This window comes from Nilaparvata lugens, chromosome 8 (genome assembly GCF_014356525.2).
Source record: "Nilaparvata lugens isolate BPH chromosome 8, ASM1435652v1, whole genome shotgun sequence".
NCBI classification, from domain to species: Eukaryota; Metazoa; Arthropoda; class Insecta; order Hemiptera; family Delphacidae; genus Nilaparvata; species Nilaparvata lugens.
This window is the reverse complement of record NC_052511.1, coordinates 13,052,951-13,067,251: the sequence shown is the minus strand read 5'-3', so window position 1 is coordinate 13,067,251 and position 14,301 is coordinate 13,052,951. Positions and strand designations below refer to the sequence as shown.

At 34.9% G+C, this 14,301-nt stretch overlaps 1 protein-coding gene across 1 annotated transcript in view; it reads left to right on the top strand.

Annotated features, from left to right (window-relative positions):
- Positions 1–5,363, top strand: part of LOC111054115 (alkaline phosphatase, tissue-nonspecific isozyme) — a 192,971-nt gene extending 187,608 nt beyond the window's left edge. Inside the window, exons 8-10 of the mRNA XM_039433984.1 lie at positions 1,853–2,047; positions 3,098–3,417; positions 4,631–5,363. Of these exons, the coding sequence (XP_039289918.1) occupies positions 1,853–2,047; positions 3,098–3,417; positions 4,631–4,846 (731 nt within the window). The 3' untranslated portion in view covers positions 4,847–5,363. The remainder of the gene's footprint in view (positions 1–1,852; positions 2,048–3,097; positions 3,418–4,630) is intronic.
- Positions 5,364–14,301: the final 8,938 nt, after the last annotated feature.

The following is a 14,301-nucleotide window of genomic DNA, read 5'->3' as shown; positions in this document are numbered from 1 at the left end:
CTCACAAGTTTGATAGGTTTATCATAACGTTTCTCGGATATTTATGAAATCGAAGATACATAAAATTCAATTTTTTTTATAAAATGGTAGTTTACGTGTTTGAAAGATTGAAAAAAGCACATTTCAAACTGATAAACTTTTAGAATTTTTCTTAGAAAAGTAGGTGAGAATAATTGGAAATTTTTCCACAATATAATATCTGAAATAAACAATTATTACAGAACTATTATATAACGAAATATACAGTAATAATATATTCTATATTGCAGTTTTTCAATAATAATTACCGTACTGAAAAACTGCAACATAATATATATTTTTTGTTCACGAGGTTAAATAAATTCAAGTCTTAACGTCGTACGTTTTGGCTCGTATTCTGACTTCGGCAGGGTTATATTATGTTGATAAGAATAGAAATAAATCAAACAATATCTCCCTCTCTTGTAATAGTCTGCAAGATTCGCGTGTGAATTTCTAAACAGATCGACTATCACGCTTCTGACACCATAAAACGGTGTCACGCTAACACATTATGTAACGCCAATTTGACATTCTCATATTTGCTTGAAATCATATCCATTTATTCAGATCTCACACTTTCCTAGATACTCATTCCTTTATTAAGCTTGGGCCTTGAACTGTAAAATGAAGTGATGTTAGCTTCTGTTAGAATTATAGATTAAAGTTTTGTTAAATTTGCAAATAGACATTGTGAATGTATATTGCAGTTTGGAATTGGAAGGAAAACAGCAGCACTGGATTATTTTATTATTATTTGAATCGAAATACTGAAGCACTGACATCAAAAAGTATATAACTATAGTGACAAGGTATTGCCACTATTGCTTCACAGTCGATTAAAACGAGAACTGAAGGATTCGATGTTGTGTGGTGTTAGACTGTTGTATTAGCTTAACGAACAGAACGGTCAGTTGGTACAACAGAACGGTCATAAAATATGTTTCCAATAAAAGCTGAATAGTGGGTCCTATCGAAACCCAAATCTACACCTTGACTCACTCGTTCTGTTCGCAACGTTGTTTTTCAATTTCAATATTCAAAGAAGGTGAACATGTGTTGGTGAGCAATCGATACCTCGAATGGCCAAAATTTAGCTCCAAAAAGATGAAATAAGGTGAAATATTCGAAATATTTTGATGAGAACCATGATTATGGTTCACACATTGTGAGTGGTTATCGAAACTGGCGAGTCACTCAACCTTAAAGTTTAGCCTACTTGGAGTTGAGAGCTCTGGATTGACCTTCTTGTTTACTTACAAGCTTTTTATGTTTAATAGTTTTTGATTCTCCTAATTTTATTCTCCGATTTTTCGACTGGTGTTATCTTAACATTATTCATAGTCCTGGCCAGAGAATAATAGTTTTACTTTCCAAATTCATGCCTCTCATAGCGAGATTATTTCACTCTTCAAATTCATGCCACTCCGTATAACTAGTATTTCAATTCACAAGGCTTGTAACTGGAAGCAATTGTGTGCGTATTTACGTTTTCTTAGTCAGTCTATCTTCAGAAAGCCTCATATTTAAGTTTTCATTAAAGCCTCCAACAACAATATAATTTGAAAACAATATCATTCTTTTATTCTAAGTAAAACATAGTATTCAGTCTTTCTTTGTCAGTCTATCATCGAAAAGCATAATATTTTATTTTCTTCGAAGCCACCAACAAAATTTGGAAACAACATCATTGTTTCACTTCTAGTGGGAATACTTTCCATTTGTCAGTCCACAATCGAAAAGCCTCATATGTGTGAATTTCATTTGAAGCCTTCAACGACATTTGAAAACAATATCATTCACATTTCCATAATTGATATTTTTTGTCCAACAGGCGGAAGAATAGACCACGCCCACCATTACAACAACCCGTACCGGGCATTGGACGAGACGCTTGTCTTGGAATCTGCGCTGCTGGTGGTACTTTCGCTGGTGAATCTGTCGGAGACACTGATTGTCGTCACGTCGGATCACAGCAACGTGATGACGCTGGGTGGACTGTCCACACCACGCGGCAATCCCATTCTCGGTGAGCATTCAATTATTATAATATGATTGCACAGTGCAGTACACACATTACCCTGAGATGATTGCAATCACTCGCCGTGCTGGAAAGCAGTTCACTGCTACAGTCTCATTGTTCAATGTCCGCAATATCGATTTATATCATCTCTATATCCTATGAATATGTTGTTCTGCGGAGTTATTGTTCTTCGTAATTGTTATTGCTTCAATTTAACTAATCAAAATAGCTTTCAAAGTGAGATCGTTGTTCGTTTAGTATTTAGTGATTATAGAATAATCAATTCGCTTAATTGCAGGGACTAGGTGCCTGAAATGATAGATGATCAAAAGTAAAGGATCACTGAATTCTCATATATTATGAGAGTTGGGTAAAGAAGAGCGATCATGTGGATGGAGGAAAAGTCATTAATCGAGTGCAACAAAATGAACTGCAAAACAAAAGTGCAACATAATAAAGTGTTTCAGAGAGACTTGAGGGGTGGATTAAGAGCTCAAATGATGAAAAAGATTAGAGAATGCACTTCACAAAATACTAAAAAGTAGAAGAAAAAGAATTTCAATTTTATTCAACCTAAAAAGACAAATATTAGAAAATCAAGAAAATGTTTGTGTTTGTTATATATAATACGGCAGATTCACTATCTATTTTTTAATCTACAAAACTTTGTATCTCTCTTTTGAAAATATGTTTCTTTCATTATTTATTGCGGATGATGCCCACATATACTTTTTTGTGTGTGTGTAATGAGAAGTGCGTGCGTGAATTTATAAGATATAAATCTATGCTACTGGTGGGTATCGAATGAACTTTGTGGAAAAACAAGAAGAAAAGTGACAAAAAATTACGATTTGGAAAAACTTATTGGAAATAACAAGATCAAAATAATAATAAAAAATAAGAGCTCAAAAACCTTTCTCAAAATAGCAAGAATAAAAGAAAAAAATTGGATTTAAAAGATCTTTGCGAAGAGAACAAGAACAAGGGGAACCAGATTCTGGTGTTTATTTCTGATAGCCAATTATTCATTATGATTATTGTGTTTTACTGTTCCAGGCATGGACACAAAGAACTCGGACATAGACGGCAACGCGTACTCGACGATTCTGTACGGCAACGGACCGGGCTACTCGGCGCCACGGGCTGTGCCGACCAACACGACGGCCGAGAAGAACGCCGTGCACAGCTCGGCTGTGCCCCGCCAGTGGGCCACTCACGGAGGCGAGGATGTGCCCGTGTACGCACGAGGGCCTCTCGCGTCCGTTCTGTTCAGCGGCACCGTCGACCAGAGCTACATTCCGCACGCAATCGCCTACATCGCCTGTCTCGGCGAGTACTCACAGCGGTGCGTCGAGAACCAGACTAGACCTTTGCAGGTAAATTCAACTAAAATAACACTGATAGCTTTTGATTAACGTGTATCATTGATCGATGAGAACTGAAATTATTTTGTACATCAGTGAACATTAGATGATAACAGAAATATCTAGATCAGTTGTAGTGTATAGATCCATAGAGTAAAAATACCGTTTAATGATATTTCCTCGTACTTACTTGATTATTCCTCTCTCGTAGATCATTTATTTAGTTCTAGAGTATTAAAATATTCGTTTGAGTACATATCAAATGAATTTTGTTTTTGTTATCAAATGAGCAATAATAATTATTAAACAATTATTATAAAACATTAATTATTAATGATTACTGAATAACCTTCGGTTTGTTTGTTGAAATGACAAATTTTCAAGGTTGAGTGGTAGGGGGGACTAAAAACGTCATAACTTCGCCAAATAAAGAGTGTTTCAAGGAAAAAAATAGTTTTTGATTCATGATCCGTTGGCCAATTATGTTCATACCGTTTTAGAAAGTTTTATTGCTGAAAACCGCTTTTTTCGAAAATTTCTATAAGGATAGAAAATAATTCATGGATTAGCAATATATTTTGCTAGCTGTGGACTCAGCTGTCAATTACTGTAATCTGTTTCACGCCAGAGACTGTTTCTCATTTTTGACTTAAGTTTTGTAGAAACTCACCACTCTGGCAATAATGGAAAATATTTACAAGAAGTTTTCGAAGTCACAACATTGACAACTCCACATGCAAATCTTGATCGAGGCTGAACCTATTTATTTCAAGAGTTTCGAAATATTCAAGATGAATACAGATATGAGTATGAGATATGATAAGTCGTACACTTCATAAGTGCAGCTAGGGATAAGAAGTATTGCACAGCTAGTAACGTGATTCATATCATAGAAGTGTTATTTGTTACTGTCATGTCAGAAATACTTACGAAATTGAACTTATCAAAGACAGTAGATACTGTACACTGCTTTTAGGATATAAATGAATTATTTATTATTAATATGAATTATTCATATCATTATTTGTTACTGTCATGTCAGAAATACTTACGAAATTGAACTTATCAAAGACAGTAGATACTGTACACTGCTTTTAGGATATAAATGAATTATTTAGCTGGTAGTGTATCATTTTCTATGCCACGAATCCAGTTTCTAGATTTTATCTTCTAGATCGCATATCTCAGATTGCAGTTTGTTGATGAATGTTTTGATGTGTTACAGACCTGTGGTCCCCCCGAAGTGAGTGGAGTGACATCAGCCAGCGGACGCAGCAAAGACAGTCCTGCCGTCGTTTTGGCCAGTAGCGAAATGAGTGACAGTGGAGCAAGCCATGCTATTCAAACATACCAATACTCCAGTGTGAAAGCCTTCAACTACTTCCTACAGTATGTGGCACTACTGACATTTACCGCATTCATCCACTACGAAATAACCTGACTGGCTGTCTAAGCTGTAATTTGTGAAGAAATCTTCTCAAAAAAGTGGAATTGATTGAAACTATTTGTAAAAACCATTATTTTCTCAAAAGTGAAATTGGTATGGAACAGTGTACATTGTAACATAGTTGGCCTGATTTCTTGTACAGTGTAAAATAACTTTCTAACTAGGTTTAAGGGTGTGTATAAATGAGTGGAAATATTACCAATTTATCTGTCTATTTCTTGTGCGGAAGTGATGTAGATTAAGAAGACACAGTAAGAATGCTTCAAGTATTTTCTATGAGTGACTGAGAGAAACATTATACTACAAAGTTTATTCTATATTTGTGGTTTGTTGAAGTTTGCTATAATAGTAGTTGATTTACGATCACCGAACAATTTCATGACTTGTGTGCTCCATTGAGAAATATATTGTTACCCAGTGAAACCAAAGAACGCCAAGAATCTTTCATTGTTGAATTAATTGGTGTGTTGATGACGTGTCAGATTTTGTAAATAAAGAATTGCATCAATTACTTGGAATTTTTCATTACTTTTCCAAAATGAGTCCACTTTGTACCCTTTGCGATGTTTCTCAACAACTCCGTAAGAAACTACCACTTTTCATGAGAAAAGAGAACTCAACTTCAAAGTCAAATTATTGTATGTGACATATTATTCTCATTGGTATAAGATTTGAATTTGATTTAGTATTTGACATCTACAAATCAAATAAAATTCATCTATTGCCAAAAAGAAAACAAACAATAATTTAGTCATACACATACATACATGAGCAAAAATAAAAATAAAATGTTTATAATACAATATAACACATACATGCATATACATGAGAGAAGAGAAAACTAATTTATTAGTTAAAATTTCTAGGCATCACCAGCAAAAAGAAAAATCTTTGCCCGCTGGTGAGAGCTGCTTAAAAAATCCTTAAAATAACTAGAAATTGAAACGAAAAGCTTTATAACAAAAATAGTGACACAAAATATACTTTGAATCATTAATCTTCAATACAAGACATAGAATTCATTCTCTCATTTTTTGATGAACAATTATGCTAATTGAAATGATTGAGGGAGGATCAATAGGAGGCACTGCCCAAAACTCTCCTTCCCTTGATATGATATTTCATTCGTTTGAATTTTCTCATAACTTACAAATTGAATAAATTGCAAATATATCACAGAAACTTTAAACCTAGGCTACTCGTATTACAAAACTTATTCACAATATCCATTGCTCACCATCGATCTATCATCGAAAGCAAGAGCTTTTCTATCTTCTATCTTCAAACAAGGCCTTCATTCTCATTTTTTCATAAGTTAGTGTAACAGTCATAATTAAGGATATATTGTACCATGTTTTATCAATTCATATAATTTAATCTGAATAGATAATTTTGTCAATTCTAATTCTCAAAACTCACAATGCCCAAAGTCAAACGTTTTAGAGAGAATAGATTCATGTGAGACAAGGAACAATAAATACATTTTTTGAGTACAAAATCTATTAAAATTATTTTAATTGATTGACTAAAAGAACAAATTAACTAACTTAAATTATGAAACAAGATTAATGTCAAATCATTCCATCGAAGAGAAAATCAACACTAATATTCTTCCCATGAAAAGCAATTTAAAAATTGAATGATTGCTGAGAGAGCCGTGGTGTGAAGGAATTTTCTCAAAACGCGACTAGAAGCTCAACAGAGATTATTGATCATCTTCTCCAGACCCTAATGTCCTAAACGGTTACTGGCACTTTGCAGTCGCTTTAGCACCTTTCTTCTCTCTCAAACTTCTTCGCTAGGTACCAATCTCTTCCTCTTTCTCACAGGATGTGTCTTGAACCCTTCTTCCTACTTTCCTCTCTCATCGCTCTCTCTCTCTCTTTGGTGCTCTTCTGCAGGATAAATGGCAACGTTTCGCCAAGTTGTTTTCAATTACACGTAATCGGCAACTTCATACTTTGTAATAGTTCATAAATCCATCTCGCCTCCACTAGTAGATACATCTAGCCAGATATATAGACATAATAGTGCCTGGCAAAAAGTGTGCACTTCACTCTAGAGCGTCTAGGTCACCTTTGAAAACAGAGAAAGACAATTTAAGTTTGATGACTGGCGTGTAACTTATCTGAGAATTTAATTCCAGACCACTTAAGCTTTTAATAACAGCCGTTTCAGCTTGTTGAAGTTTTCATTGCTACTTTCTTGACGAGTAGCAGCCAACTTTGAAAAAGTTCATAGCATATGAAAACTCACATAAAGCACATTTCTAACTATCAAAGTAGGTGAACATGGAACTAGTTTGAGATGTTATAACACGTATGTTTTGAAGTATCGCTGAGTAGAATATCACATCTTTTGGGTGAGGCTTTAGTTATAGTTTCATAACCATAGGTTGAAACTGCACTTTAATAATTTCTATGATGGTATGTTTGTTGATAACAAACATTGAATGCCTCATCAATCCTACGTATAGCCAATGGAAAAATAAAAAATTGAGGTTCTTCAGAGGAGTAATGTCGACATCATGAGTCTTATTTGGTGTAACAGTAATCAGTTCATCCACACAGTTCCACAGTTCAAACTCCATTCATCATCAATAACCCCTGATTTTTCCAACCGTTGCAAGTAGAATCAAGAAATGAGTAAAAATACACTTGGAAATGGATTTTGAGAGTCTGAGACCATCGTGAATAGGATAAATTTGCCCATTTCCCTAGTTGCAAAATTGCAACAATATCGCTGAACGTGATTAAGAGAACGTACTTTTCAACTTATGTCAATTCATCATCCTGCTTATGAAAGTATTGATCAAAATAAGGAATTCTATTAAAAAAATGAAAGATTGACGCACTGCTGATAATTTCATTCCACACATAATCTGGGTAGCTGTTGTTTCCACTAAATCGATGATTCAAAATACCAATTAAATAGTTTGAAACAAGCAGAGAAAATCAACACTTACGATGAGATACTATGCTAATTCGAAAAGCAATAAATTGGTTTCTGGAATAGAAATTTCTTCCTCTCCTCCGACTTTATATTACTCACTGCATTTAACGCAATGTTCACCAAGTAAAGATCTGATTCAAAACACAAATGACATCAAACGAAAGTCCGAAAAAAGTTCTTATTGCATTGTTTGCAAACTTTCATTGACGTACAGTCATGAAAAGCAATGGAGCAAAATCAATGGAGAGTCAGAAGCCGGCACAATTCCACGAGTTTAGAGTTCAATAACGAATCCAAAAGTCAATCATTAGATGGCATTGGTTGAGTCTCAGTCTCATTTTTGTTCCGGAAAAGTTTCAAGATCCTCTCTGGACGCCCGGTTACAAAAACTGCAAACTTCCGTTACAAAAAAGTTGGAGAACTGAGATAACAATTCGCGGATATCTCGACTTTTCTCTAAGCCTCTTAAAAGTTTTTGAAATCGCCCATGATCAGTAGACCATGCAACACTTAGTTTGGTACGGACTGCTTCATGTCCAAGCAATATAAATGAAATAATATCGGGTTCCTGGTGATTATGTACAAAGATGACTACCTATTTTTTCAGGAAGCCTACTTGTGCATCGCACCGCACCGCAATGCTCACTGATCCTGAAATGGAGTTATCTCAATTGAATCAGCTTTCGTTATGAATGAACTTTGGAAGAGGTAACCTCAAACTCAACGTTATTCTTGGTTCAATTATTATTGGAAGCTGGCTTAATGATGACCATCGTTTTTGTATCAGAAACAATGAAATGAGCTTCAATCCAAAGAGTTGCTTCTTTTGTTCCAGGTCATTGTATCAACTGCATTATAATTTATTAAATTGTGATTCCCCTATTCTTCTACCATCGGAACAAATTTTTAGTATCTACTAAGGATAATTTTCATTTTTTCTGAGTCGCTTCAGTGCTCAATGGAGTTCAAGCTATCCTGAAGATTTCTCTTGAGGTAAGAAAAGCGTCAAAAATATTGTATCTTATAGAAGATTGCAAATCTCACGGACTTTCATAGTCATTAGATTTATGAACACTTCATCAAACCCTTATTCCGGCACAAGAAAGGTTGAAGTCTGACCAGTAGAGCTCCCATCAATAATGGTGGAGACTTGAAACTCGATACTGAAACTGTTACTGGGAGGGGGGGAGTGGTTACTGAGACTCGAGTCAATTATTGTAGCGTGAACCATTTGGATGCTCATACCAGTTAAACCTAGACGATCAAAGTACCACAACTCCAATTTGTCAGTTCAACATATTCAGCGTGGTATCTCTGAGTCGGTCATGGGTGCAATTCCCATTATCTTTGGAAATGTTTCAAATCATTTCATACCCATTAACACACAAGTTGTAAGCTTCTCTATGAAAAAATAGAATTGATTATTTTAATTATAAGTTCTGCATGTTTGTTAAGCGGAAATAGTTTCGTAGTAAATCGTCTGTAACAATACCTATGCAATAATTCATCAAAATATTAGAAGCTACCATATAAGTGATATTATTGTTCAATCTTCACTGTGTGATAATTTTCTTGTTGAACAGTTTGCATGATTTGTATCTCAGGAAGGTTCATTTTCAGTCTCTGAATTTCTTCTCTTCGATAATGAAACTACCTCACGATTATTCTTACCGTTACCTTCATCTTACTTCACCATCACTTTGATAGAACCATCTTCAGAAGTGCACTTTGCAGTAGTACTCGTAACCATCACTCAAGCCGAACTAGAACTATCACAAGCTTGAACTATCAAATTGAACTATAACAGGAATCCATCACTCATGCAAGACCTATCATTCGAAATAAACCATGTTGACGTTGAATTCGATGGAATTTGAGACTTAAACATTTGGGATCGAGAGCCAAATGATACGTGAAGATGACTTGAGCGATGCCTTCGCATTTGCACATTTCACAAATCACATCACATCTTAGTCTGTCATTTGTCTGACATATCAGTGCTATCTGCCTCGTATGTAGCATCACTCTTCAGCGCGAGTGACAGAGACAGAGAACGTGCCTGCACTTTGAGAGCCGGTTGACATTCATAAGATATATTACTGGAAACAAGGGAGTTCACCTTTCTCTGTCACGGCGGAACAAGAGAGTTCACCCTCTCCGTCACCGGATGTCGAGAAGTGCAAATACATCTTCGCTAAATCACTGTAGAATCATTCTTCATTACGGCTCTCACCTTGTAGTTCACGTCGAAATATGCTTACAATCCTCACTCAGCAGCCATTGTTAAGAGCGCTCCACTTGCAAGACACATGATGAGAAGCTCCAGACTCCAGTACTCACATTAGCTTTCAGCTTGGATTCTCGTGAGATTTGTGAATGGGAATGTGGGCTGGATTTGTACTTGGAACAGGTACTGTCGATTGAATTTGATCAAATAATTTGGAAAGTAGATTCTAGATGAAGAATCTATAAAGGGTTGAATCAATCAACTAGAAAGCGGGAGAATAATATGGAAAATAAATGAATAAACTTATAACACTGAAAAGATGATGAATGAAGAACTCTATCGATATAATTATACCTGGAGACGGAATGTTGAATAAATCAATCAAAAAATCAGCAGGAATATTAAACTGGAATATACGGTTATCTGAGAAAAATGGTAATGAGAGAACTCAATGATTCTTGAAAGGGAGGAAAAACAAAGGAAAATAATCAAGTGGAATAGGGTAAAAACAAAAACTTGAGATTATCACATTGATACTCGTTGTAAGTTAAAAATTATGAATGAAAATTTATGTCACTATTCCCAGGAATTGAAAATTGAATAAGTTTTCCTAGGAATTGAATGAACAAGGATTTTGTATTCTCAGAATTTTGTCTGTTTCATGAATTAGGAGCCAATTTCTAAGAAGAGCATCTCACAACGATTTTTTATCAATAGTGATTCATTCATGATTTTAAAATTACCCAAGATCATTTTCCAAGATTACCAAAAATGAATTGGATTCAAAAAATAATTATGGAAGATCTATAAGATAATTTAATTCAACTATGAGGTTTCGTCGATACTTTACCGAGTGAGTAGGTACAAGCATGATGTAAATTGAGAGTGAAATAATCTTGATATTATAATATCATACAATTTTAAACAGAGAAGGGACCAACATAGAACCAATCATTCATAGCAACATAGTGAGTTAAAAGTAGAAATTTTGTTGAAGCGAAATTTAAGGATCAAATAACTTTATTCCATCAATCATGGAAATTGATCGAGATAAGAAACACATGATCAAACTTGTGGTTATGTAATGAAGTGTACAAATCTGTGGAATCTGCTATACGAAGTTCTCACACGACATGAGACATTCTGACCAGCTTCCTAATTTTGATAACATATCATTCCAACAGAACAAAAGTAATAATATTGGAGCTAACAGATTTGAACAGATAAAAAATTATCATCTTGAACAAACTACAATCTATTGCAAGTGCCTCTCCCATCCTTACGTTTTGTGACTGGAAAAAAGTAATTATTGGCCTACAAAATATAATGACATTGAATAACCATACAATAACAATAATATAGAAATAGATTAAAAGGAAGAGATCATCCCATCCTTCACCTTCAACAAAAACAATCATAATTTCAGTCAACAGATTCAAACAGACGTTCAAATTATCATCCTCAACCACAATATTACAAATGGTTCTCACATGATAAATCCACTAGGTTTGTGACTGCTAATGAAGGGGTAGTTCTGTATGACAGAGAGGTGGTTGGAATGAGGAGGATGAAAGAGGAGGAGAAGAATGAGAAGGGGGAGAAGGTTATATTCGAGTCGGAGGATGATGAGGAGGGGGTTGAGGAGGATGAGAAGGAGGAGGATGGTACTATAAGAACGGGGACGAGTCTGCAGTTGATTCATTGATCATCTTCCTGTTCTGGGCACACATCGGCACAGACAAAACACAAAGGCCAGTCGGTACCATTCAGCGTTTATCAAATTCAAATGAATCAGTTGAGGCGTGCCTCGCTTGCTACAATACGCCGTCGATTTCAGTGCCAAAGCTGAATCAGTCTGAGATATTAATGGTTGTTGTAACGATGTACAACCAACGTTTTACTTACACAGACTTACATCGTTTTTTAAAATCAAGCCTCCAGCTATTGAACATTCTTTTACTCCAATAATATACATCCTCAGACCTTTTCCAGCATTGCATCAACATACATCTCTTTGATATTCTTATTTTTCAAAGATAACAGTAGGCCTCCGAAATTTCAATATTTTTCCGCGTGATCAACTTTCAGATCAGCCTTCTCGCTGCTTCTGGATGAGTTATCAAGCGATAGAAAAAACCCTGAAGAAAATTCTGGATGGTAAATATTTTTCATCTTTTCTTCGTAGAGTAAAATCATCCATTGATCATCTCGTAAATGTCTAACTTTCTTATTCCATTCATTGATTCCCTCTCAAAAATATATAATATTCAGAATTATTTTTGAATGGGCAATCACGTTTTGAGCACTTTTGGGATGATAAATTGATTTTCTTTCCATTAATAATCCAAGTAGTCAGACAAGTCCATCTAAAGTTTGATCAGAAGAGGAGAAAAATTCCAAAACTTGATATGCGAAGCAATTCCCAATCATTCATGATTAGGCTAGTTAGACGATCATTCATCCAATCAATGAATCAATTCTCAAACACTTGTAGAGTTTGATTAACTTGAAATCAGAGTGTGAGAGAATCGAAGACGAGTTTCATATGACTGTTATTGAATCAGTTTATGAATCCCAATGCTTGTCATATTTCATACAATAATAGTCTCCAAAAAAGTCACTTTTAAGAATTGTGATTCATAATGATAGGAATACAGTAGTATCTCTATGGGTATATCCAATATTATTCATTTGGACACTTGATAATGGGATCAATACCCGCAACCAGTCGTGTCATCGAAGAAAATTCGAATAGATGATTTTATATAATGAATCCATACTGTTTATCCTCTACTCTCAAGAGAGGATACGATTCATCATAGACCATGTCGATCAGATATAGTAAAGCTCTGAACATTGTCATTCTGGATGTACAACATGTTAATGTCTCTTTAGCCGTTTTTCAGGTTCCTATTTGAATTATAGGAATCCCTTGCAATCTACTATCACATTCTCAAACTATGATCATGAAATCCATGTTGTCTATGAATGAGTTCTCTTCCTCCGATCACATTCAATTCACATGTTCCCCTACGATCATACCCGATTTGTCACAAGTAATGAGACAGTGCACCTCTTGAAGTGTGAAGTCTAATGAGATATAAGATAAGACTTCACAGTGCACATAACAGCATCTCTCAGTTGTGGTGTGAGACGAGCATAACGATGATGGATATCCATTACTCGAATTCAGGTCACTTGTCATACACAACAGCAGGAAGGCATTTACTATGCCTTGGCTAATTGACGTAACGGTATGGAAATACACACATAGGGTGGCTTCACATGTGGTTCCGCCAATGCATCAGGCTGTCTAATAGATCGGGCGCATCGCAAACTAACTTACATAATATCTTGGCTGATGTCTTCGTAATGACCTAATGTCTGCTGTTGATTGGTTATTATATTAGTGCAAAAACTACTAGTTGTTACACTATTGGAAGGAGAGAGAAATTTTCGTCTTTTTGAATTTCTATTAGAGTGAAGAATACTAAAATTGAGTTGAATGGAATGTTAGTTGATATCAAGGTGCATTAGAAAGAGAACATGACGGTAAATTAAAGGTTTTGTTTCTTTGTGAAGTTATTTATCAATCCGAAAATTGAATGAATTGGAAGTTGAGTAGATGTTCGATTATTCAAGTATTTTTGCATCAGTAAGTAAATATGAGAAAGGGAATAGAAAATTGAATAGCTTAAAATGGAAATTGCTGATATTATCAAGTCTCGAAGGTATTTTTCATGAGTACAGTATTGTAGTCATGTACACTCTGTTCAGAAATAGAAATGACAGGTATAGCCTTTCAAAGGATAATTTCTAATAAATTTATTTAGACATTTTACACGTCCATCAAAGATTTTTAACTGTTCCGTAATGAAATAGAACTATAATATTCAATTTCCTCTACTATTTTAACTCAACGTTTTACTGAAATGATGCCATGGGTATATTAACTTCAGTTTTTATACGGTTAAAAGTATCCAGTTACAAAATACAACACTCTCTTCTCATATGATTTTCTAAAATCCCCTAGAAGGAGCATCATTTTCTTCTGGAGTTAAATAAAACTTGTAAGATTATAAATTTGAATAACTGGCGAAAAAGATAACGTTACAAACTACAACAACCAAAGTATTTGTTTGCACAGAATGCTGCCATTATATTCGGAGACACTTGGTTATCAATCTTATCAATAGAAAAAATCAACAAAATAGAATCATTAAACGTGACTGGACTACAGTGTGTTATCTGATATTTTATTGCAAAAAAT